Below are 25,830 nucleotides of genomic sequence, written 5' to 3'. Positions count from 1 at the left end.
TGAGTTTGAAGGGTGTAACAGCAAATGCAAAGTGTAAGTGAATTTCTATCAAAAATTAGGGTAAAGTTCCCAAAGGAAAGGAGCTCTTTATATTAAGATACCTCAGAGTCTTATTAGCCAAGGTTCGGAGTCACACTGCCAAGGCTGACTTGTGGACAGTTAGAGTTGGCACTTAACCTTCAGCTGTCACCCCAACCCCTTACTTTCCCTAACACTTTGCTACTTGTAATGACAACACAACCAAGGCTTTGGGTTTTTTGTTTTGAGTTTGACTGAGATGTTGTTGCTAGACTTGGGGCTGAATTTCTCCCTTTTTTATCCTTTTCTCAAAACTTCTGTTGGTTTTTCAAATATCTTTGAGACAATTAGACAAGAAAATATCTCGGCCTGTGCTGGCAATACTTTTGTTTTTTTGAGCAGGTGAGTGGGCAGGTGGTTGTGGGGAAATACCTGTTATTTTACTGGTACAGGAAATTATTAGAAAACACCCTTTACTGTTACCTGATGCCAAACATTTTTCAGTGTTAGAGACAGTGAAGTGGCAGAGTGACTAGCTAGAATGCTGGATCTGGAATCAGAAAGATCCAGGATTGAATCCTGATTCAGACACTTATTGTGTATTTCCTCATCTGTAAAATGAGGATAATAATATCACCTATGTCATAGGACTGCTGTAAGGAACACGTGAAAAACTGTGTCAAGTGCATTGTGAACCTTAAAGCACTATGTAAATGCTAGCTATAATCATCCTGAGAGAGAACAAGTACAGAAGGAACATCAAGATTAAGTGATTGATTAAGTTTGAACCCAGGTTTTCCTGATTTTGAGGAGTGATCACTATCCTCTCTATACCATACACCCTCTGTGTGTTGGTCATTACTGTTCATAACACTGTGACAAAACTTACATTTATTTAGATTGGAAAAGGAAAGTAAGAGAATACAATTTAAATTATGACTGCAGATGTCATAGGTATGTTCTTATTTAGGTATTGCTGCAGATTCCACAGTCATGTTGTTTATCTAAAAGCTAAAGGATGCTCTCAAAGGAACAATAGGTCTGCTCGGTCCCTCTGGTGCATTCATTCAGTAAATATTGAGCACCTATTATGTACAGGCTGCTGTGTCTGGCCGTCCGGCTAGAAGATAAATGAAGAAAAGAGCAAAATGGAGGGGGAAGGACGGAGAATCAGTGCTGTTACTGTACAGAGACATTCTCTGTATTTTATTTTAAATCATTTTAAAAGAAGAAAAAATTGGTATTGTTTTCTAAGTCTCTGGCCCCTTGCTTTAGAATGTATCTCCTTCTGAATAGAAATCCCTACCCAAATCATTCATTAGGAATGCCGTTTCCATCATTTCAAATAAATTTAGCAAGGCCTTCTCATTATTGGTACGTTGCTAGTGCTGGTAGACTGCTTAGTGTGGCAACAGCTTTGCACTCCATGTCAAAGTATGAGAAAGAGTCATTCAAGACATAGTTCTTAAGTGTACCCATAAATAAGAGGAAAAACTTCTGAGAGCCTCTTTACCTTCACTGAAGATGTCATCATCTTCATCCTCCATACTCTGATCGTCCTCTCGATACTGCATCTTGGAGAAGAATAAGTGACCAGGAGGTCACAGCCCCAGGGATGAAAGCTGCCACACAAATTGCAGGGCCTGAAGAGACTTATTTTCTTTCCGTAAGTTTCCTAAATGCTTTGGTAAGGGCCTCTTCCGCTTCCGGATCTCTTCTTATGAAATCAGTTTCATCAGCATGAAAAGGCTTCCCAATGCATTCAAGGTGGGCACTTCTCTGGAGGAGGAAGAGTTCTTTGGAGATGAGAGGTGCAGACCGGGAAGAATCAGCATGCTAACTGCATTCCGGGATTGAAAGCTGTGAATTTTGCTTCAGAGTAACAAAGCACATGCTTTTTGAAAGAGGAAGAGGTTTTTGCATGTGAATGAGTGGTAGTGAAAGAGGGAAGAAGTCCACATTATTTGTATCTTACTCTAGTTTCACTCCAGTGACAGGTTGGCTAGAAGTAAAGCCACAGTGCTCCATCAATGTCATGCCTCTAGGCTGCGATGTTATTTCTTTTCCTTTTTTTTTCTGTTCAAATTTGTGATCTTTACACAGTCTAAACCACAATTAACATACAAACAGACTCCTCTAGGTCTGATTAAATTCTAAGATCAATTTCAGTCCAGCTTAATCTCTTCCAGGTTCAATGCCGACCACCACCTCTAGAGGAAGCTGGACATAATGAAGACTCCAGCACAGACCACAGCCAACCAAAGGAAAAAAGCTTACATCTATTATTCATATATTTAAGTTGCATTGATTTCCTGCACTGAATCAACCACTGGTATCATTTCACATTATCTGAGTGCCCAAAGTCAGCTTCTGTTCTGTATATCTGCACCAGAGATCCCTACCTGTAATGGGTTTCCTGGGAGTTCTCTATTATATCCCATATAACTTCCAGCACAGCAGTATGCCCAGAATGTTAAAACTCCAAAGGTGTAGAGAAATACAGTACTTTCTTTCCAGGGAGATCTTTCATTTACTTGTAATTGGCGAAGAGTCTCTTCATGGTCCCTAGGAATGCAGAACAATTTCCTCTCTACAGGTCCTTAACTCCATAAGCAGGTTCCCAGAGCCAATAATGTGTCCTGAATGACAGCTTCCCAACCACAGAGGAAAAGAATCAAAGAATCAGACTGGTCGAGTTGAAAGGGACAGCAGTGATATTCCAGGCCATTTTGCAGTTGAGGAAACTGAGGCAGTCACTGAGTTAACAAGCATTTATTAAATCCTTACTATGTGCCAGGTGCCATGCTAAGTGCTAGTGACACAGAGAAAGGCAAAAACAGTCCCTACTCTCAAGGAGCTCCCATTCTAATAGAAACAACTATTTATTTACCAAACATATATGTAGTATAAAAGGGAGGCAATCTTATAGGAAAGGCACTATCAGTGGGATGGATCAGGAAGGGCCTTTTGTAGAAGGTAGAATTTGAACTGAATTTTGAAAGAAGTCAGCAGCAAGTGACAGGAGAGGGGACATTCTAGGAATGAGGGACAAGCAGTGAAAAGGCACTGAGGTGATTCAGAGACCCACAGAGATCAATGAGCCAACCAAGACTGCACAGAAATCTTGAAGGTAAGGAGGGGAAACTGAATATGTACAACAGTAAGTGTGGGAGGTGAAAGGGGGTGGAGCAGGAGGAGATTCAGAAATCATCATCCTAAAATCACTTCTATTCTATTCTAGTCAACCAGTCAATAAACATTTAAAGCAGACCTGTACAACTTGGGAGTAGGTAGGGCCAAAGTTAAAATAGGCAACACTTCTTCCAGTCCCAGATAGCTTAGACTAGACATAGAATGATGATAGCTGGGTGCCTCCAGTTACAAACAGGAGATTACCCAGTGGCAACTCTACATTTTTCACAGGCTGCTCAAAATCTTTTGGCTGGCCACAAACAAACAGTATGCTGTGCAAGCCTGATTTAAAGGATAAATGCAGTGTTCTCAACACATTTAAGATGGCTTCTGCTTTCAAAAGCATGCAAATTTGAGTTGGAGACAGTGGCTTATTGGCCAGGAGAAGGGACCACAAGGGTAACAGCAAAGCATCTCACATGTTACAGTCGACTGTTAGGTCAGTGTGAACCAATATGACAGCCAAGTAAACAGCCAAGACTTTAGTATGCATTAAAAGTATAATCTCAGGGGTGGCTAGGTGGCTCAGTGAATAGAGCACGGGCCCTGGAGTCAGGAGGACCTGAATTTAAATCCAGCCTCAGACATTTAACACTTACTAGCTGTGTGACCTTGGGCAAGTAACTTAACTCCAATTGCCCTGCCTTCCCCCTCCAAAAAGCCAAAAAAAAAAAAAAGAAGCACAATCTCCTTTTAAGAAGGAGGGAACTGATAACCCTGTCCTCTTCTGGTCTGGTCAGACCATATTTGGAGGATTGTAGTAGGTTTTGGATATCCACTCAATGAAGGACATTGGTGGCCATCTTGAAGAGCACAACCTGAAGGAAATGTTCCTCAACCAGGGTTGTAAAGGGCATTGTGTTTATGCCATGCATGGTTTGGTTGGAGGACTTTGGGGTGGTTAGCCTGAAAAGAGGACATGACAGACTGTCTTAATTCTTCTAAGGACTGTTATGTAGAAGAGTGATTTGACTTGTTCTACTGAGCAATAGATAGAAGTCTCAAGAAGCAAATTTAAGCTTTTTGAGTCCTGTTTATGAATGTATTCTATCAGTCCTTGAGAGGCAGAAGGATGTAGTGGAAAGAACAATGCTTGTGGGCATCAGAAAACCCAAGTCTGAGTCTCAGTTCTACTGTTAATTATCCATGATCTTGGATGCATTTTGTAAGCCTTATTTTTTCCCAAAAAATGTAAATAAGGATAATATATCACCAGCTTTACAGAGGCATTATGAAGAAAACATTTGGTAAACTTCAATGAACCATATAAATGTGGGCTAGTCCTAGAGGAAGGCCTAGAGCATGTTGGTTGGGTGGCTTCTCTGTGGAGGAGCTATGGAAGGACCTGGACAAGAATTATACAAGATGAGAAGGCATGGATGGGCTGGAATCTGTACTGATGGAAGAAATAAGCAGCCTGATGAGTTCTTAGATCCGCTGAAATATTGGTAAGTTTATATGACCACACTGGTTCATTTTGATCACTACTTCCATTTCTAATTACTCACAAATCATTCCTTTAAAATACTTCCAGAGGGTCGGCCAGGTAGCACAGTGAGCAAGAGCACCGGCTCCAGTGTTGAGAAGACCTGGAGATCGAATCCCAGGCTCAGACACTTAGCACCCATCCAGAAACACCTGGCCGTGTAACCTTGAGCAAGTTACTTAACCCTGATTGCTTTAAAAAAATAAATAAATAAAATAAAATACTTCCAGAGCCTTGTCAGGAATTAAATTCAAGCTCTCTGGACTAGAGTTTAGGGAATCTTCTCACTTCGCTTTTTTTAGAAATTGGGATAATTTGCACATCAGAATTATACCTTTACTGTTCTTTCCTACCTCTTTCTTTTATTTTTTCCTCTCAAAGATCACTAAAAGGCTTTAATAATCACATCCTTTCTTTGTCCATTTTGCAGACTTACAAATACACACATACATACTTCAATAAGACTTTCGGGATACTATGTGTTTTCTAAGATTATTTGGCATAGCCTTTGAGCATGAAGCCTACTTCCATGCATGATGAGACATTACAGTAACCCAGAACAGTGCTACTCATGAATAGTCACAATCAATCAAGCAACATTATTAAGTACTCACTGTGTACTGGGTACTGGGGACACAAAAAGAGGCCAAAGACAGTCCCTGCCCTGAAGGAGCTTAAATCCTAATAGTTTCAATCATCTCAAACTAGCTGCTTCCAGGAAAGCCCATCTCTTTGACCTCAATATCCTCTAGTGAGGCTCTATGATTGTGAAGCATAGCATTCCTTAGCCTTAGAAGATTTCAAATTACAAAATTACAAGAACTCAAAAGCAGTGGAGAAGGGGAAAGAGAGAAGAGAACAATTCTTTTATTAATCACCCACTATGTGTTAGGCTCTATGCTAAATGATTTATCAATATCTCATTTGATCCTTACAACAATCCTGAGAGTTAAGTGATGTTATTAATCCCATTCTGCAGTTGAAGAAACTGAGGTAAAGGGTAAATTACTTGCCCAGGGTCACACAGACATAAGTGACTGAACTCAGATTTGAAATCAGGTCATCCTGACTGTGGGTACAGCACTCTATCCACTGTGCCACCTAGCAGGAAAGAGGCATGGTAAATGTAAGCAAGCTATGGTATCCTATTCATGGTAAATAATGTGCAAAAGTAGCATACAGTATATTAGTGAGGACATATATCAGGAAATGGAAGTGGGTCAGTGAAGCAGGAGGAATGAAAGATAACACATGGACTGGCCTAGTTGTATTGATACTTTTGAGATCCAGAGAATGAGAAGGGGCCTCTAGAATGATGGCTGTATCTCCCACAGAAGAAAGACCTAGCTAAGAAAAGAGGAATTAGATGACAGAAAGAAAAGATGGGTTGGCCATGTGGTATGAATAGGGGTTAACATGTGGGCTGGCAGAATGCTTCACTGGCCTCCTGGAGATGTCAGAAGCAAGAAAGTCATTCAGCCCACGGAGTGGACTTGGCATGTGAACCTCTGGAAGGACACAGGACACAGTAGAGTGGGTGGCATGGACAGGTTGCAATCTGAATCATTGCAGGGAACTTTGGGGGTTAATGAGACTATAGATGCATTTGAATATAGCTTAAGTTAAAGAAATGTTATGGTTATGGATGTGTGCAAATGCAGCACAACACAGTAGATAATGCAATATAATTCAATACAATACAATACAATAAATCTGCTAAGGGTTGGGGATAGAGGAAGAGGCAAAAGATAGTTCTTGACCCGAAGGAGCTTACAATCTAATGAAATAATATAAAAAGCACTTACTATGTGCCAGGTACTGTTCTAAGCACTTTAAAATTATCATCTCATTGGATCCTCACAATAATCCTGGGAGGTAGGTATTTTATTATCCCCATTTTATAGATGAGGCAAACAGATAAGTGCCTGACCCAGGGTCACACAGCCAATAAGCTCAGTAAGTGTCCGAGGTTGGATCTGAACTTAGTTATTCCTGACTCAAGGCCCAGCCCTTTATCCACTTCTACACCTACCGTGTTTCCCCGATAATACCTAAGACCTATCCCGAAAATAAGCCCTCCCCTTACTGTGTAAGGTTCCTCTAAAATAAGCCCTCCCCCGAAAATAAGCCCTATTGAGATTGCTACTGTAGTGAAGGTGATCCCCTGCACTACACGCTACATGACGGTAACGCACGCCTGCGCTCCGAGCTGCATCCAATCAGAGCTGCAGCAGTGAGCGCGTCATCCTGTTCTTCCCCAGTGATTTGCTTGCTGGCTCCATTGAGAGAAGTGCCGCGGAGGAGAGCTGAGGCAGGACAACATAAGCCCTCCCCTGAAAATAAGCCCTCTGGTGTTTTTCTTTCCAAAAAAAATAATAAGACAGTGTCTTATTATCGGGGAAACATGGTAGCTAGCCTTAGTCAGGAAGACCTGGATTCAGATTCAGCCTCTGACATGTAGTGATTGTCTAGATCTGGGTAAATGGCTTAATCTCACAGTACCTTGGGTGACACAGTATGACAATAAGTAAAAAGAGGTAAAGATCTGCTTTGCTTAAAGATTTTCCTCATATAGAGTTCCTTATATGAGACAGTAGAGAAGGAAAAGGAGAAGGAGGGAGGAGAGAGAGGGTAGAGAAAGAAGATAAGGAGGGAGGGAGAAGGGAAAGAGGTTGAGGGAGAAGAAAGAAGGGGAGGGGAGGAGGGAAGAAGATCATCCTGCAACCCAAACCATACCATGGGAGAAGCTATATTCTTGCTTTTGTTCTAAGTTGCTTGGATAGCACAGGCCCAAGCATAATGTGGAGTTATTTGTTCAATAAACTCCAAGGTGTCTTTAACTTTTGGAGGGTAAGAGAGTCTGATGGGCTATTTGAGTGCTTTTTGTTTCTTTATTTGCTCAAGGGCACTTGGGAGTCCTTCATATCTTTTCTGTTGTAGGTCAAATAAACTTTGTTCTATATCCAGTATCCAAATTATATGTTGAGTAGCTATGTGGGAATAGGGAACATTTTTACTCATATATGAGGACATGAATTTACCTCTAAGCTTTATTGTGGAGATTGTACTAGACTAACCCCAGGTGGAGGGAAAGAGAGAAACTAATCCCTTTTGGTGGCACTCATCTTCCTGAGTCCAACACATTTGGTAGCTGAGTGACCTGGGAAAGTCACTTAACCCTGTTTGCCTGTTTTCTCATCTTTAAAATGAACTGGAGAAGGAAATGGCAAACCACTCTCACATCTTTGCCAAGAAAACCCCAAATGCGGTCATGAAAAGTAGGAAATGAGTGAAAACAACTCAATAACAGCAACCACCACCAGAATAGAACCTGGTTCAGTCCAGAGCCTTTGAGGCACAAGTTACATTGTTTTTTGGTTTTGTTTTCCAAAATCACCACTTGTAATATGCCTCTGGGAGAGAGGAAAAGGTATGTCCTCAACCAGAACTGATTTCCCTTAGAACTAGTCCAAGCTTTCGTAGTAACAGAAGAAACAGATCTACCATTCCTGAGGCCCCTTGCAGGAAAATTCCCTATACTTTCCATATCATGTTTCTATTTTTTTTTTGGAGGGGGGAAGGCAAAGGTATTGGGGTTAAGTGACTTGCCCAAGGTCACATATCATGTGTTTAAAGAATAATAATAATATTGGTTATAAAAATGGTCTTTTTTAAACACTGTAGATAAAATATGGAAAGAAAAAAAGAAATTAGGAAAATGGGGAAGAGTCCAAAATCAGAAAGGAGAACAAGAGTGAGGATTTGAAACTTGGAAGAGTGGTTAGTATCAAGGAAAAATAAAATGGTGAAAAACCACAAAACCAAAAATAGTTGGCCTCTTGGAAACTTAGAGGGGTGTCCTGTCAAGATAAGCACGAAATGCTTCATACTTGAAAAGGTCATGCCCTCCGTAGCTTAACCCCAATACAGAAACCTTTGTAAGCCACTCCTTCCCCACACTGCAAAGTCAGGCTTGTTTTGTGATTTAAAAAAATCCCTGGGGTGGGACACACTTTTTTGGCAATAAAAGTGGTTCCTCTCAGTTTCTGACACTTTTCCCTAACTCCACCAATGGTTCTGGGAAAGGAGTGTAGTGAAGAGGAAGGATGAATGGGCTTTTGCATGGCCCAATCAGTCATAAATGAAAACTAGGGAAGCCTTCAGAGGAGATCAAAGGAGTTTCTGTTGGAGTTACCTTCAACATGGACCATAAATCCATGGAACTTTAAGAGCTAGAAGGAATTTTCAAGAAATACTCATTGCATACCCCACATTCCAATCCTGTTCAGTTTTACAAATGGGGAAACTGAATACCATGATAAAATGAGAGAAGCCGGAGTTTGTATTCCCAAAGAATACAATCTAGCCAAGAGAAGTATCAGGAAAGCCTACCTCTCCCTGGCCCTAGCACTCACCAGCCAGCCATGGTGACAGCATCTGCCTATCACGTGCCGATCATTGCAAATGTGATCCATTATTCTGTCTCCCTTTGAACAAGGCATACATGGCAGGGAGGGATCTTGTACATTTCCTCATTTAATGTGACTGAAGCATAGGAAAGACTTCACTAATCTGTTGAAGAGAGTTGATGAAGGATGGCTCCCTCTAGGTTCAGCAGGAACTCTGATCTTATCTAAGACCAGAAAACCTGCAATAGTGTCTGGAAAGAATTCAAGGTCTCAGGCTTAATTAGAGTGAGAGTTGTAGAAGTTTATTGTTACGATTCTATAAGAATCGGGCAAGAGTCCTTTAGGGGACCTTCGAGTGAGAGGGGTACATGCTTTTACTTTTAAAGGGTAGGGCTACCATTGTCAGGGCTGATGGGACGGGAGGGACCTCAGTGCATAGATAAAGGTTAGAGCTGACTGAGAGGAACTTGTGACTTCAGTGCATAGATAGTTTAGATGAGATCTAAGGATTATTTGGGCCAGGCGGGAAGAGACATGAAGAGATTAAGAACAAAGGAGTCACAGGTGTTGCCTAGGCCTAGTGCAGATAGGGGGAAGGGGCAGAGCCCAAGGTTGGGAAAGGGATTTCACAGATTACAATTTTACAATACAAATTGCAGTTACAACTGCACAGACTGGTTTAAAGATTGGTTTTACAAATTGATTTAGACCCCAGATACCCCATAAGAGTAATTAAACTGGTTCCCTTGCTCTTTTCCTCTTTCCTCTTAAACTTCTCTTTATTTTTTCCTCCCTATCCATCCTCCTTCTCTTCCTTTTCTTCAACTTTTTCTTTTCTGTCCTCTCCCTATTCTGATTCCTTTTGACTTTTTTTGATTATCTTATCAAATATGTGAAAAGAATGGGAAGACAGGAAAGAGCCCTTTGGTAATGGTAAGGAGACGCAGGAACCAGGAGAAGAGAACACTTTTTCCCATTCCTATGGAAAAGGGAAGAATACAACATGAATCACACTCTTCCAGTGCCTGACCCACTGGGCCCAAAAGCCCATTTCTCTTTCATGGTAGTGAGAGAAGGGGAAGTGCAGGGGGAACATCTGGATTGGTCTTTAGCCAGGGATAGATTAAGTCAATTCTAGTGCCAGCCCAGGACCCCCCTCTGATACTAACCTAATTTAGGAAGAAAACGCACATTTATCAAGTTCCTATTGCATTCCTGGCATTGTGCTAAACACTCTGCAGGATCATCTCAATACATTTCTTGTTTGTGTGTTATTTGTTGGTATGTGCTCTCCCTCCTTTAGACTTAAGATCCTTGAGAACTTTTTTATTTTTGTTTTGCCTCTAAAGCTTAGCATGGTACTTGGCACATATTAGTGCTTAATAAATAACTCCTTGACTGATTGACTTTGACCTTAACTTGTGGGAACAACTACAGAACTGACCGGGCCACCTAGTAGTTTGGCTGTTCCCCATCTTAGAAGGATGTGGGTCAGGGCATAAGGGGAACCTTATAATACATTTCTTCTTCATGCTCCTCCTTAGGGGCAACATTGGCTAATCAAATTGTTAGCCAACTATTCCTGGAACTCCTGCATTCCATCCTCCACAGCGTTCCACTGAGAGAAGCCTTTCCCCATTCCTAGAATGCATTGTGGCCACCTCATCTCTTGCTTTCACATTCCTAATTTTCTTTCAAGGTTTGGGTTAGGTCTCCACTGAGGAGTCTTGGCAGACTTTCCCAGTTCATAAGATTATGAATCTAGCACTAGAAGAGACCTCAGAAGCCATCTGGACCAATCTCATCCTTTTACAGATGAGAATACTGAAGACAAAGGAAATCTAAATGGCTTCTCTGGGGTCACACATGTAGTAAGCTTCCGAAGCAGAATATGATCCTAAGTTCTTTCCCACTGTACCAAGCTGCCTCCTTATTGGGGCTCTCTTCTTCCTCAAATTACATTGCATTCATTTATCTCAATCTAAGCTCTACCTCATCCCCTGAGAGAGTGAGCCCCGGAGGCCACGGTCTGTGACTTTTTCAGTATTTCTGTATCCCTAGTATATTGCGAACTGTCTCACACATAGTAAATGCTTAAAAAAAGGTTTGTTGAATTAAAGCTGGGAGTTACTACTTTACCGTTTAGATCAGGTTGTTTGGGGGTAAATTCTGTGCCTTATGCCTTATCATTACAATTGTCCTGGGACGATTCTAGAGTATCAAGGGTGGGCAAAAAAAAAAAAAAGTTTAAGAATAAGACCATTAAAAAACTATGAAAAAAGCCAAAAGAAAAACAGAAGGGAAGGGTGGGCTATTTCTCTTTTGAAATGAAAATACTTCCAGATTGCATCTGTTTTCCAAAGGTTCTGTGGGAGGATAGCTAGAGCCACTCCTGGATTTGAAATTTCAAACCTCTTGGAAATTCAGTTCCTTTTGTTAGCTTTTTATGTAAATGCTGCTCTGGGATGGTGGGAAACACCGAGCTGAAGGCCAACCAGTTCAGGCTTTTAACCCCAGGTTGCTGGGCTTCAGTCAAACTAGTTCAAGGAGTGTTTTGAGTAGATCTACAAAAAAATCTGGCATCTTATCTTCTGAAATCACTCTCCTTCCACTCTATCTCGGCAAGCTAGTCTCTGCAGTTTGGATCCTTTTGAATTGTTTCTTTAGAAATGGAAAAAAAAAAAGTCAAGTTCAAGGGTGGGAATCTGCAGCCTCAAGGCCATGTGATGCCCTCTAGGTCTTCAAGTGTGACCCTTTGACTGAATCCAAACTTCTTCCTGTGGCCTTGATGCCATGTGTTCCCAAAACCAGGTTCAAACCTCAGTCCCTTTCCTCATCAAATTTATAATTCGTTAGGAAGAGAAGAAACATTCTACCACTATTCTGCTTTCCAATATTCAAATCCTATTATCACCTAGACAGTGATTCTCAGTTTCCTCTTTTAAGGAATTAGGCCATCAAAAGCTGTTTACCCACCACCCACACAAGCTGGAACAAACACAAAAACCAGCTGGGAGACTGTAATGACTCAGCTTCCCTTCAATCAGCAAGAAGGGAAGTGAATAAACACTTATTAATCACCTATGGTGTGCCAGACACCTTGCTAAGTGATTTAAAAATATTCTTTCATTTGATCCTCACAACAACTTTGGGAGGTAGGTGCTGTTATTAACTCCTTTTTACAGGGGAGAAAACTGAGGCAAACAGGTTAAGTGATTTGCCTAGGATCACATGGCTAGTAAGTGTTGGAGGTTCTACTGGACATGTGTGTGTGTTTGTGTATGTATGTGAAGATGTATCTGGCTTTCTATACAGGCTTTCATTAAGTGACAGTATCATCCAGGAGTCACTGTTATATACTGGAAAGACCGGTGGTTCTAAAATTGGAAAATGGGGCAGCTAGGTGGCACAGCGAATAGAGCACTGGCCTTGTAGTCAGGAGGACCTGAGCTCAAATGAGGCCTCAGACACTTAACACTAGCCATGTGACCTTGGGCAAGGCACTTAACCCCAATTGCTCTGCCTTCTCCCCTGCAAAAACAAAGTAAAATTGAAGAACCTGGGTTCAAATCCTGTCTCTGACACCTACTTCCAGGGTCACCTTGGGTACCCTCCTTTAGAAAGTACCTTTCCTACCTTTCCCAAACCCTCTTGATTCCAGTGTCTTCCTTCTCTTAGTAATTTTCTGTTTATCCTGTATAAAACTTGCTTTGTATGTACTATATATACAGTTATCCCTTCCACATAATGATTTTGATATATTGCAGATCTACATAAATTAAATGGGAATTTTGGGGGATTTTTGCAGAAGCCGAAGACAACCCAGAAAAAGTTTGGAAACTCAGAAATGCATAAAATATGTATGTGTATAGCATTGTATAATATCAACATATTTTATCTTTTAATACTTCAGACTTCTTTTCTGGTATGAAAGGAGGGCCAAAATTTTTCATTTGGATTTTCCAGGTCTTGGGGGCACTATGCCTTGCAATGTGGAAGAGATAACTATATTTGTTTGCATGTTGTCTCTCTCATTAGGTTGTAAATTCCTTGAAGGCAGGGGCTCACTTTTGCCTCTTTTTATATCACCAGTGCTTAACACAATGCCTGGCACACAGTAGGTGCTTAATAAATGTGATTGAAATAACTTAATCTCCCTGGGCCTCATTTTCCTCATCTGGAAAAAGGCTTTGCAACTAGATGTCCTCTTCCCACAATCCCAAAGCAGCATTTACATAAAAATTGTAAACTTATGATTCTGTAACTATAAACAGCACTGGCTAATGAGTCCACCAATCTCTTTTCCCTATCTCATACTGTGATGTCAATCCATATTTATACTTATTCATTCATCAGCACCTACCAAAAAAAAAACTAAGGGGGGAAGGCTGTGCCTTCACTCAGCAATGCTTAGATGAGAAGATAATCACCTAAGTGTTAGATATGTTTCTTCCTTAGGTCCCTTAGCTTTCCATTCCCTGATCAGATATTTAAGTTTGGGATTTTAGTCATTTAAAAAAAAAATCACTTATATGTTTCCAGGTATCTCCCTTCCCGGCTCCTCCCTAATTTAGCTCAAGTCTTCAAGGGAAGTAATTCTCTCCAAATACTATTGACTCTTCCTCCTAGAGCAGCCAGGACTGCCAGCTCTGGCTTCTTTCCTTTGCCCTCCCACACACCGAGATCCTTGGCTTTTTCTTTCTTTCAATGGATGAAAAACAACCTGGGGCTTACTTGTTCCAATATAAGTTAGCCCCTCCTATTCACTCCTGCAAAACAAGCCCATTTTTTTCTTTTGTCTGTGTAACCACATCTAGTGTGATAACACATTGAAAGGTGCCGCCCATCCTCTCTGAGACCACAGAGAGGGAATAGAGGGCCCCAGAGCAGAAATTCATAAACAAGGGTGTAACAAAAAGGTTGGCTTCATTTATGTATTTTGGTTGGGGAGAAGGTGTAAAACAAAGAAAAATAAAAGACATACGGCCTAACATACACACAGCCTTACAATCTGGGCTTGCATCTGAGTTTGATGCTCATGTTCTTAAGGTATTAAAATTTTGTTTCAGCTACAAATATTAGGATCGTACCAATCTTGTCCACTTGCCACTAACTGGCTGCAAGGGTTACTTTTCCTTGCAATTAGGCTTCCCCATGTTCCATGGAGAGGGAGTGGTGGTGGTGGTGGTGGTGGTGGTGGTGAGTGAGACTGTGAGATATTTCTGTCCCATTCTCTGCTTTGTTCACCTTATCTCTGAAATGTCTTCCTTTATTGTGACTCACAGGAAGAGTTGGCCTCTTTCCTTGCCTAGGCAATGTCGTTCATATGCACAGGTTCACAGGAATGAGTGAGTTCTCTAATGGTTTTCTTCTTTCAGATGTGCACTTGACAGATAAATCCTATAGCCACTATGAAACTATTCTTGTGCTGCTAAATAGAGCTAGAGAAACACACACACACACACACACAACACCAAACTATGCTGACTAGGTCCACTATAAATTTATGTTACATAATCCTAAATAGGCCCTCACTACAGCAAGGCAATACTCTTACATCTCTCTAATTGAGTCATTATCCCATTCACCACCAAACTTTTTCTATCCTTACTCTAATGTCCCATGGTTCCCTCTCCTTGTCACCTAAGAAAATTACGTCATATTTTACTGGAAAACAAATAAACAAAAACCTGATGTCATTTTCCTTCTTCTTCCCTCCTCCTTATCTCGTGATCTCTGAAATGTCTTCCTTTAGTATCTCCTCCTTCACCTGTGACTCACAGGAAGAGTTGGCCTCTCTCCTTGCCAAGGCAAAGTCACTCATATGCACAAGTGAATGCAATTCCATCTTCTCCAGCAGATTATCTTCTCAATCACCCCTACTCTTTCATAGTTCTCAGTTTCAACTTGTCTACTGGCTGAATTCTTACTATTTACAAACAAATCTATGTCTTCCCCATCCTTAAAAAATCCTCTCTTGATTTATCCTTGCTAGCTATCATTCTATGTCTCTTTCCTTTTGTGGTTAGACTCCTTAAGAGAACTTTTATAGGCAGTGCCTCTACTTCCTTTCCTCTCTCTTTTTGACTCTGCATTTGGACTCTGATCTCATCATTCCACCAAAATTGTTCTCTTCAATGTTGCCAAGGATCTCTTAATTGCAGAATCTAATGGTCTTTCAGTTCTCATTCTTCTTATGCTCTCTGCAGCCTTCAATACTATTAACCACCCTCTTACCCTTAATACTCTCTTCTCACTAGGTTTTTATTATACTGCTTCCTTCTGATTGTCCTCCTATCTATCTGATCATTCTTTGTCTTTTTTTGCTGAATCTTCACTCAGATCACAACTGTTAACTGTGGGTGTCCCACCGGGCTCTGTCCTGAGCCCTTTTTTATTCTCCCCTTATACCATTTCACTTGGTGACCTCATCAGGTCACATGGATTTAGATTATGATTTATTAACTCTACTTATCCAGCACTATCCTCTCTGCAGACCTTCAGTGTCACATCTCCAATTACCTATTAGACATCTCAAACTGGATATTTCATAGACATCTTAAACTCAACATGTCCAAAATGGTACCTATTTTCTTTGTCTCAAACCTTCTCCTCTTCCTTCCTTCTCTATTACTAATGAAGGTGCCACCATCCTCTCAGTTACTCAGGCTCACAATCTAGGCATAATTTTCAACTCCTCAGCCTTTCTCACCCCCACCCTCGATTCATATCCAATCTGTAGATTTTACCTTTTAACATCTTTCATATATGCCCCTTACCAACTCTGACAGCCACCATCCTACTACAGATCTCCAGCAGCTCATTCCTAGACTTTGTCTCCCTGCAACAAGTCTTCCTTCTCTAGTCCATCCTCCATTTAGCTGTCAAATTGATCTCCCTAAAGTGAAGATCTGGCCTTATTACTGTTCCCCTCTCCCACTTAATAAATGCAAGCAGCTCCCTGTTATTATCAGGATTAAATATAACATCCTATGTCATGTTGAATGCAGTTCATAACTTCTCCCCTTCCTACCTTTTTAATCTTCTCACACTTTAATTCTCTTGCTGTATGCAATGATTCAGATCCATTGACATTGGATTCCTTGTTATTTCTTACACAAGGCATTCCATCCTCTGATTTCGTGTATTTTTACTGGCTGCTTCCCATTCCTAGAACTCTAGAACAATCCTTTCTAAACTCTGCCTCCTGGTTTTCCTGGCTTCCTTCAGACCTCAGTTAAGTTCCCTCTTTCTGCAAAAACCTTTTACTGGTCCCTCAGTGCCTTCCCTCTGTTGATTATTGCCAATTCATCCTGTATTTATCATGTTTGAGCCTAGTTGTTCATATGTTGTCTGACACTTTAAACTGAGAGTTCCTTGGGGGCAGGGGCTGGTTTCTGCCTTTCTTTGTATCCCTGCACTTAATAAATGCTTCTCCATTTGGCTAGACTTAGAACTTCCAGAGGCATGAATGCTTTAGAACTGAGAGTGAGGGATATTCATTATTAACAGCAGCATGAATTAGGGGTACCTAATAGGGTAGTCCAACCTACATTTCCAGGGTTATTATTCACTATTCTCCTTAGGGAATAATGACTTTAGGTCCAATCAAACTAAATTTTTTTTTTACAGTAACATACACACACATACACACACACACACGCACACACACACTTCTGTCACAGGTCACCATGCCTTTGGACAGACTGTCTTCCTCTTATTTACCTCTCCCCTCACACCTGGAATTAACTCCTTTCTCATCTTAGAATACCCATTTTCTTTAAAATTCATTCCAAAAGTCATCTACAATATTTCCTCCAAAGTACCAAGGGAGGCTTGAAACCCATTCCCAAAGAAAGGATGTCAATTATTGGGGTGGGAGCTAAGCTGAATGCAGTGATACTCTGTGTTTACATAAGCAGCTTAGTTCCAGAAATAACCTAATTTTTAAAAAATGTAAATGCAACAACAGCTGCCTTTTTGTGTCCTTCTGATTTTTTTTCTTGTTGTTATATATAGATCCCTCTAACTGTACCCAGTGCTTCAAGTGAAGTGGAAGGTGCTGAGCCGAGTATGAAATAGTCTTAGTTTCACTCTATGCACAGAGACTTTCACTGGAGGAAGCTTGATATGCAAAGATATTATTATGAATATATGTATATAATTGGATGAAAATGATTTTCCTGAATTCCTGTCTGAAACTCAACACATAAGAGATGAGTAGTGGTGGCTCTTTTTTTTTTTTTTTTAAAGCAATCAGGGTTAAGTAACTTGCTCAAGGTTACACAGCCAGTTATTATTTCTGGGTGTGGTGCTGAGTATCTGAGCCCAGATTTGATCCGGGTCATCCCGACACTGGAGCCGGTACTCGCTGAGCCACCTGGCCGCCCCTAAGCAATTGGGGTTAAGTAACTTGCTCAAGGTTACACAGCCAGGTGTTTCTGGGTGGGTGCTAAGTGTCTGAGCCTGGGATTCGATCTCCAGGTGTTCTCAACACTGGAGCCGGTGCTCTTACTCGCTGTGCTACCCGGCCGCCCCAGTCGTGGCTCTTTTTATAGAGTCAAGTCTTTTCTTGCTCCATCATAGGATTATACATCTAGATGTAGAAAAGGGAATCAATGAATTTATTAAATCCAGTGGCCTCATTTTTCAAATGAGTTCAGGGAGATAAAGTGAATTTGCCTGAAGTCACGACAAAGCTGGATTCAAATCTAGGTTTCAACTCCAAATCTAGCAGCCATTCCATTGGGCCACCCTGCCATCTTCTGAAATATGTTTAGGCAGGGTGTTAGCTCTTACAGACCACTAGAATACCATTCATTGTCTATATTACTCATCTTGACTAGAATGTAAAAAAAAAACTAGAAGCAGCTAGGTCACACAGTGGGTAGAGTTGGAACTTGAGAATCAGGAAGACCAGAGCTCAAATCTAGCCTCAAACACTTACTGGTTGTGTGACCCTGGGCAAGTCACTAAACTGTTGTCTGTTTCAGTTTCCTCATCTGTAAAATGGGAATAATAATAGTATCTGCCTCACAGAGTAGTTATGAGGATAAAATGAGATAATATTGGTGAGGTGCTTTCTAAATCTTAAAATGATACATAAATGCTAGCTATTAGTATATAGAGGAAAGTCTCCAGCAAGGTGGGTAGATGCTCTATGGAGGGCTTATGAGAAAATAGGAGCAAGAATCAAGTTGTTGTTCCATCATGTGCAACTTTTGTGACCCCCATTTGGGGTTTTCTTGGCAAAGATACTAAAGTGGTTTGCCATTTCCTTCTCCAACTCATTATACATATGAGGAAACTGAGGCAAACAGGGTGAAGTGACTCTCCCAGGGTCACACAGCTAGTTAAATGTCTGACACTGCTTTCTGACTCTGTGCTCAGCACTCTATCCATTGTACCAGTAAATTCTGTACCATCAGAAGGATTGCCCACATTGTGGTGAGGTCACAGATGTATCGAAGATGTTTATTCTAAAAATATCCTACTGTACTCATGTATTTTGTCCTTCACCAATCCTGTCTCCTTTTGAGACAGAACTAGAGGAAGTATTCATCTCAATGGAGTGATGTAAAGTTAGGTGAACACAGGAGAAGTCCTGGGGTGTAGTTACAGGATGGGACTGAATGCTTCCAAATAGCCAGAGGAATTTTTTTTTCTAGGAGGTAGAGACCAGAATTTGCTGCCCAAGGGCACCAATTATTAAATTGTTGCCTCTTTGTTAAAAATGAAAGGACTGAGGCTAGTTTGTCTCTTTTTGTATCTTCAGTAGTTGGAATTTTGTTGTGACTGAACTCTGACACTGAGGTCAACCAATGCCAGGTCAGTGAAAGACCAACAGGCTACTTGAGATGTGAATTGAGCAACTTGCTACTGGAATTCCAGGATGCCTCCATTCTCCATTTCTATAAAGGTAAAGGAAATAGATTTTCCTGTGACAATCACAGGGAGGTCTTTCTCTTAGTCACTGCTGGCAAGATTCTTGCCAGAGTACTCCTTAACAGGAGGATCCTGGAAGATGGTCATCTACCTGAGAGCCAGGGTGGTTTCATAAAGGGCTGAGGCATGGTTGATATGGTGTTTGTGTTCGACAACTCCAGAAGGAATGCCAGGCACTGTACACAATGCCAGGTCTGTACACAACATTTGTAGATATGACCAAGACCTTTGATACTGTCAGTCGTGAGGGCTTATGGAAAATTATGTCAAAATTTGGTTGCCCAGAGAAGTTCGTCAGCATCATATGTCAATTTCATGATGGCATGCTGGTCTGGGCTCTAGATAAAGGACAATGGTCTTGTGCATTCAACAATAGAGTGAAACATGGCTCTATGTTTGCTCCCATGCTTTTTAGCATGATGTTTTCATCCATGTCGTCGATTGTTTTCAATGAGGATGAGTGTGGCACCAAGGTCAGCTACCACATTGATGGTAAATTTTTCCACTTGAAAAGACTACAAGCCAAGACCAAACTGGAGGGAGTGTTGGTGTATGATCTGTTTGCAGATGAGTGTGCACTCAATGCAGCCTCTGAAGTGGAGATGTAGCAAAGTATGGATTAATTCTCTGCTGCCTGTGCTGATTTTGGCCTGACAGTTAATATGAGAAAACACAGGTGCTCCATCAGCCACTACCACACCATCCAAATGTGAAACCATCAGTTACAGCAAATGGAAAAGTTTTGAATGCTATGGATAATTCACTTACCTTGGCAGTATACTTTCCAGGGATGTACACATTGATAATGAGGTTGACACATGCATTGCCAGAGCTAGCTCAGTGTTTGGGAGGCTCTGAAGAAGTATGGGAGAGAAGAGGTACTAGACTGACTACCAACTTGAAGGTCCACAAAGTTGTGCTGACCTCACTGTTGTATGCCTGTGAAACCAGCGCCATGCCAGGAAACTGAATTGCTTCCATTTGAATTGTCTTAGGAAGATTCTGAAAATCACCTGGCAGGATAAGATACCAAGACACTGAGGTCCTTTCTTGAACTAAATTACCAAGTATTCAAACTCTGCTTCAGAGAACCCAACTCTTATGGACTTGGCTACATTGTTCAAATGCAAAATGTATGCTTGCCAAAAAGACTATTTTATGGAGAACTCACACAGGGCAAGTGTTCACATGGTGGTGAGAAGAAGCAATACAAGGACGCTCTCAAGGTCTCTCTCTAGAACTTTAGAATTAATTTGTGACATGGGAGACATTGGCACAGGATCGCTCAGCTTGGCATGCCCACATCAGAGAAGGTATTATTCTCTACAAGCAAAGCAGAATGGAAACAATTCAAAGGAAATGCAGCATGCACAAATTTAGAGAATCTATCCTAAATGTTCACATGGACTATTTGCGTCTGACCCGGGATAGAGCATTCCGAGTTCATATTGGTCTGATCAGCCACAGTTGGACTCACTGAAACTTGACTTTAGGATGGTGATGTCATTTTGGTCCTCTTCGAGAATGAAGGACAACTAATTTGTCTAGCGTATTTTAGCATCTGTGGTAGATACCTTTACCAGTTATTAAATTGGAGTACACATTTTATTGACTATGAAAATTCTTCCACTGACAAAATAGCTGAATAGAAACCCTCAGGCGAGATGATTTTACCTATTTGAAGTTAGATATGTTGGTCAGTCAGTCAATTAGCAAGCATTTCTTAATAACTATCTACTGGGGCAACTAGGTAGTACAGTGGATAGAGCACTAGGTTTGAAATCAGGTATCTTCCTGACTTTAAATCTGGCATCAGGTAGGCATCAGCTGTGTGACCCTGGGCAAGTCACTTAACCCTGTTTGCCTTGGTTTCCTCATCTGTAAAATGGTCTGGAAAAAGGAAATGGCAAATCAATATGGTATTTTTGCCAAGAAAACCTCAAATGGGGTCATGAAGAGTTAGACGCGACTTGATAAGTGTTAACTAACTATGCTTACCAAGCTCTGAAGATAAAAAGAGAGGCAAAAACAGTCCCTTCCTCCAGAGAGCTCACGTTAGAATGATGGAAAAAACCACATAAACGCACCACACCCAAATAGGAGAAAAATTCAGACGGAAAGCACTATCAATGTTGGGAGGGGAGTTGAGAGATGGAGAGTGAACAGGAAAATCTTCTTGTGGAAAGTGGGGTTTGAGTTGCCTTTTGTTTTTTTTTGGAGGGGGGGAAGGCAAGGAAGGCAATTGGGGTTAAGTGACTTTCCCAAGGTCACACAGTTTAAGTAAGTGTCAAGTGACTGAGGCTGGATTCAAACTCAGGTCCTCCTGACTCCAGGGCTGGTGCTCTATTTACTGTAGCACCTAGTTGTCCCTTAAGCTGAGTCTTGAAGGATTCCTCTTGGAATTCTTAACCAATGTCAAGTATGGAGTACAGTTGGTGAAAAGACACAGTGGAACTGGGAGAAAGAATTTGGTGTGCAAGGAACCACAAGAAGACCAGTGTCACTGGATTGTAAAATACTTGGAATAAAGTATAAGAAGTCTGACTAGAAAAATAGGAGTTAGGTTGTAAAGCACTTTAAAAGTCAAATAAAGGATTTTATACTTGATCCTGGAGATAATAGTCAGCTATTGTAGTTTATCGAGGAGGGATGGGGTATGATATGATCAGACATGAACTTTAGGATCATTTTAATAGCATGGTTACCTGGAGCATTGATGCAGTGGGGAGAGACGAGGCAGAAGACCAACCAGTAGGCTATTGTAATAATCTAGTGGTGAGGGCAGGCATCAGGGTGACTGTGTGAATAGAGAGAGGAGGATGTATATGAGAGATATTACGGAGGTAGAAATGACAGGACTTGGTAATGTGGGTATGTAGAATGAGTGAGAATGTGGAGTTAAAGGATTACACCTAGATTGGAAGTCTGGGTGGCTAGGAGGGGGGTGGTGGCCTTGGCACCTCTTCCTTAGGAAGAGGGGTGGGTTTGGGTTTGATTTTGTTTGAATTTGAGATGCCTAAGGAACATCAAATTCAAGATATCCTAGGTTGTTGAAGATGTGAGACTAGAAGTAAAGAGAGAGATTAGGGGTTGTAGTGAGTACATAATGCCCTTCACCCATATTTTTCCTCTCCCTCTTCTCCCACATCTGCTTTGGGTCATATTATAGAAGACTCCTAAAGAAAAATATCTTTAAATAAACAGAAGATCATAGCAAATAACTAGAAAAAAAAGTGTATGTCCACAAATTGGTGAAAGGCTGAAAAAATTAAGCTATAGAATGTAATGAAATATTATTTCTGTTTTTTTTTATATGAATACGAGAATTCAGAGAATCGTGGGAAGATCTGGTCCTCCTTGGCTCTTTCTTGGCTTACACAAGACAAAGAAAATTCTCTCCAGCTTTGATAGTAACTTTTAGTTCCTTTTTTCTTTGTCCCTATTGGTCCCTGGGATGAGGGCACATGGGAAATTTGTGGTAAAGGAAACCTCACCACAATAGAACCCCACCCCTGTTCTCCTTCCCCTTAGTGGACAGTAATTTCTAGTGTAAAGGGACCAGCCAAAGCAGAGGGATTTACTGTATTTTGCACATTGCCACACCACTCTCTTTAGGCTGAATGAGTGGAACTGTAGATTTTTCTGAAACACTAAACTAAATTTTGAAATTAGATGAAGCAATGCAGAACTCAGAAATCAGATGACCACATATTTTTCAACTATGTGGCAAACTGCTTAGCACCCAGGTTTTCTTTTGCATAATCGGTAAACACACACAAACAGAAACCCATAAAAGGAACAAATAGAACAGACAACTGAGGCTTTCAACTAGATATCTTTAAGGTCCAGTTTGAAAAACCTCCTTGTTTCATTTTATATCTGGAGATTTCTCAACTAGAGCCTCTTTGCACCAGGCAGGCTAAATCCTCCCCGCAGTCCCTGGACAAACTAAATCCATCTCCTAGTATTTTCTCCACTTCTTAGTCTATGTCTGAATTTTACTCATTCCTCACGGCTCAGTTCTTGTGTCTGCTACCAGATGTTGCCTTCTCTGAATTCCTACAACAGCTGTTGTAGGGATCATGGGATCATAAAGCTAGAATTGGAAGGGACCTTAGAGGTCATCACATCCAACTCTTTTATTTTGAAGATGGAAAAACAGAGATTAAATGACTTGCCTGGGTCATTTGCATGAAGCCAACCCAAATCTTGCTAACTCTAGGTCCAATGTTCTACCCACTACACATAACTTCATCACTTAAGGAGTCCAAACTTTCTGACTTTGACAGTCACTTAATATCTAGGTGCCTGTTTCCTTATGGTAAAAAAAATTAAGAGGTTGGTTTAGGTTCCTCAATTAAATCCAATCAAGTCTTTGCAACTCAGGTAACTTGCATAGTTACATGACTCATATACATCTTAATTCCCCAATGAGGTTGTAAACTAATTTTTTCTGAGAGAGGAAGGTAGGGCAATTGGGATTAAGTGACTTGCCCAACCAAAGTCACATGGCTAGTAAGTGTCAAGTATCTGAGGCAGGATTTGAACTCAGGTCCTCCTGTCTCCAGGACCGGTGCTATATTCACTGTACCACCTAGTCGCCCCATAAACTATTTTTTTCTAGCTCCTGCAATTCCGGGAAAAGTGTTGTATACATAGTAGGCACTCTAAAAATACTTATTGCCATGCATACATGTCTCCTTCAGCAGCCCAGACATCTCAGGCAAGATTGATAAGAATTGTAGAGATGTAGAGCTATTGGAAGGACAGCCTAAAAGAAAACATTACTTTGTTTTGGTAGCCTCTTTACAACCATGCAGTTTGAATTAAAAAAAAAAGCCAGGGGTGGCTAGGTGGTGCAGTCAATATAGCACCAGCCCTAGAGTCAGGAGGACCTGAGTTAAAATCTGACCTCAGATGCTCAACACACTTAATAGCTGTGTGACCTTGGGTGAGTCACTTAATCCCAATTGCCCTCCAAAAAGCAAAAAAAAAAAAGTCGTGGACTAATTGAAATCAGGTATCCTTCTCCCTTTTTGAACTCAGGAAGATGAGTCCTCTGATTCAGGGCCGGCACCTTCTCCCCTCACCACCTAGCTACCTGGCTCATCGTAAGTGCTTAAAAAATACTTGCTAAGAGGGGCAGCTAGATGGTTCAGTGAATAGAGCACCAGCCCTGTAGTTAGGAAGACCTGAGCTCAAATCTGACCTCAGATGCTTGACACACTTAATAGCTGTGTGACCTTGGGTGATTCACTTAACCCCAATTGCCTTACCTTCCCTCCTCCAAAAAAAAATACTTGTTGATTGATGTTGTATATGCTTTTACATGTATATATAATGTATATAGTATATATATAATATATATAAAACACATATGTATTTAGCTGATGTAATTTTAGCCCATAATCCTGGGTGATCTTCAGTTAATCAATTGAGTTCTCTGGGTCTCAGTTTCCTCACCTTTCAAGTAGAGATGTGAACAGGCTATAAGACCATTGGCAAACCTAATGGTAGGGACTTGAGCATCATTTCCATTCAGACATGAAATTTATTAAACTAGGTCCCTTAAATTCCTCCTATATAAGTGATAAGAGGGATAGAACTTTGAGTTCATAATGCCAGAGGACTTACAGATGAAAGCCCTTTTAGAAATCCAATTCTTTCCTTTTTTTAGAAATGGAAAAATTAAGGCCAAAGTATTCAAGTGACTTGTCAAGGTTATAATGTAAGTCAGGAAATCTTTCTAAAAAAAAAAAAGCTGCCAACAAACATGTTCTTCAAAGAAAGAGGAAAAGGACCCATATGTACAAAAATATTCATAGCAACTATTTTCATAGAGGTAAAAAATTGGAAACTGAGGGGGTGTTCATCAATTGGGGAATGGCTAAACAAGTTATGGGATAGTAATATGATAGAATGCTATCTGTAAGGTATTATTCTGTAAGAAATTATGAAAGGGATGATTTCAGAGAAAGCTAAAAAGATTTGCATGAACTGATGCAAATTGAAGTGAGAACCAGAAGAACAGTTTATGAATAACAATAATATTATAGTGATGAACAATTTTGAAAAACTTGGAAACTATGATCACAATAATTATTCAGTCATTTTTTTCAGTAGTTTCTGACTCTTTGTGACCCTGTTTGGGGTTCCCTTTGGCAAAGATACTGGAGTGCTTCGCCATTTCCTTCTCTAGTTCATTTTACAGATAAGGAACTGAGGCAAATGGGGTTAAGTGACTCTCCCAGGGTCACCAAGCTAGTAAGTATCTGAAGTCAGATTTGAGCTCAGGAAGATGAATCTTCCTGATTCCAAGTCCAGTGCTCTATCCACTGTACCACCTACCTGCCCCATGATCAGTACAATGGCTGACCACAATTCCAGAAGACTCATTATCAAATGTACTATCTACCTCCTGATAAAGAGGTTCTGGACTCAGAGGGTAGATAGAAGCATTTTTTTTTATTGACATGGCTAATATGGGAATTTGTTTTGCTTGGCTATACATAATTGCAATGGTTTTGTTCTTCTTGCTTTCTCAAAGAGGGGAGGAAAGATGAGGTGAGAGAGAAAATTTGGAACTGAAAATAAATAAAAATTGAATTAAAGCATGATCTTGTTTAACCTGACTTGACAGTGTAGGTCATCATTACATCCATTCTTTGCAATGATCCCAGCAAGAGGACTTAATTATCTTGGGAATACATAGAGAATTCCTAGGTGTAGCCAAAACTTTTCCTATATTCTGGAGTAGGAGTATAATTCTGCAGGGATGAC

The 25,830-nt window shown here is 40.7% G+C and overlaps 1 protein-coding gene across 2 annotated transcripts in view; it reads right to left on the bottom strand.

Annotated features, from left to right (window-relative positions):
- Positions 1–1,923, bottom strand: part of RIPOR2 (RHO family interacting cell polarization regulator 2) — a 129,919-nt gene extending 127,996 nt beyond the window's left edge. Inside the window, exon 1 of one of the 2 annotated variants that reach the window (XM_069095040.1) lies at positions 1,532–1,923. In XM_069095040.1, the coding sequence (XP_068951141.1) occupies positions 1,532–1,592 (61 nt within the window). In that variant the 5' untranslated portion in view covers positions 1,593–1,923. The remainder of the gene's footprint in view (positions 1–1,531) is intronic. The other variant, XM_069095042.1, reaches the window with a different exon arrangement.
- Positions 1,924–25,830: the final 23,907 nt, after the last annotated feature.

The sequence above is a fragment of the Petaurus breviceps genome, unplaced genomic scaffold (assembly GCF_028583685.1).
Source record: "Petaurus breviceps papuanus isolate PSGF00001 unplaced genomic scaffold, PetGlider_PUasm1.0 224, whole genome shotgun sequence".
Lineage (NCBI taxonomy): Eukaryota > Metazoa > Chordata > Mammalia > Diprotodontia > Petauridae > Petaurus > Petaurus breviceps.
This window is presented reverse-complemented; position numbering and strand designations above follow the sequence as displayed.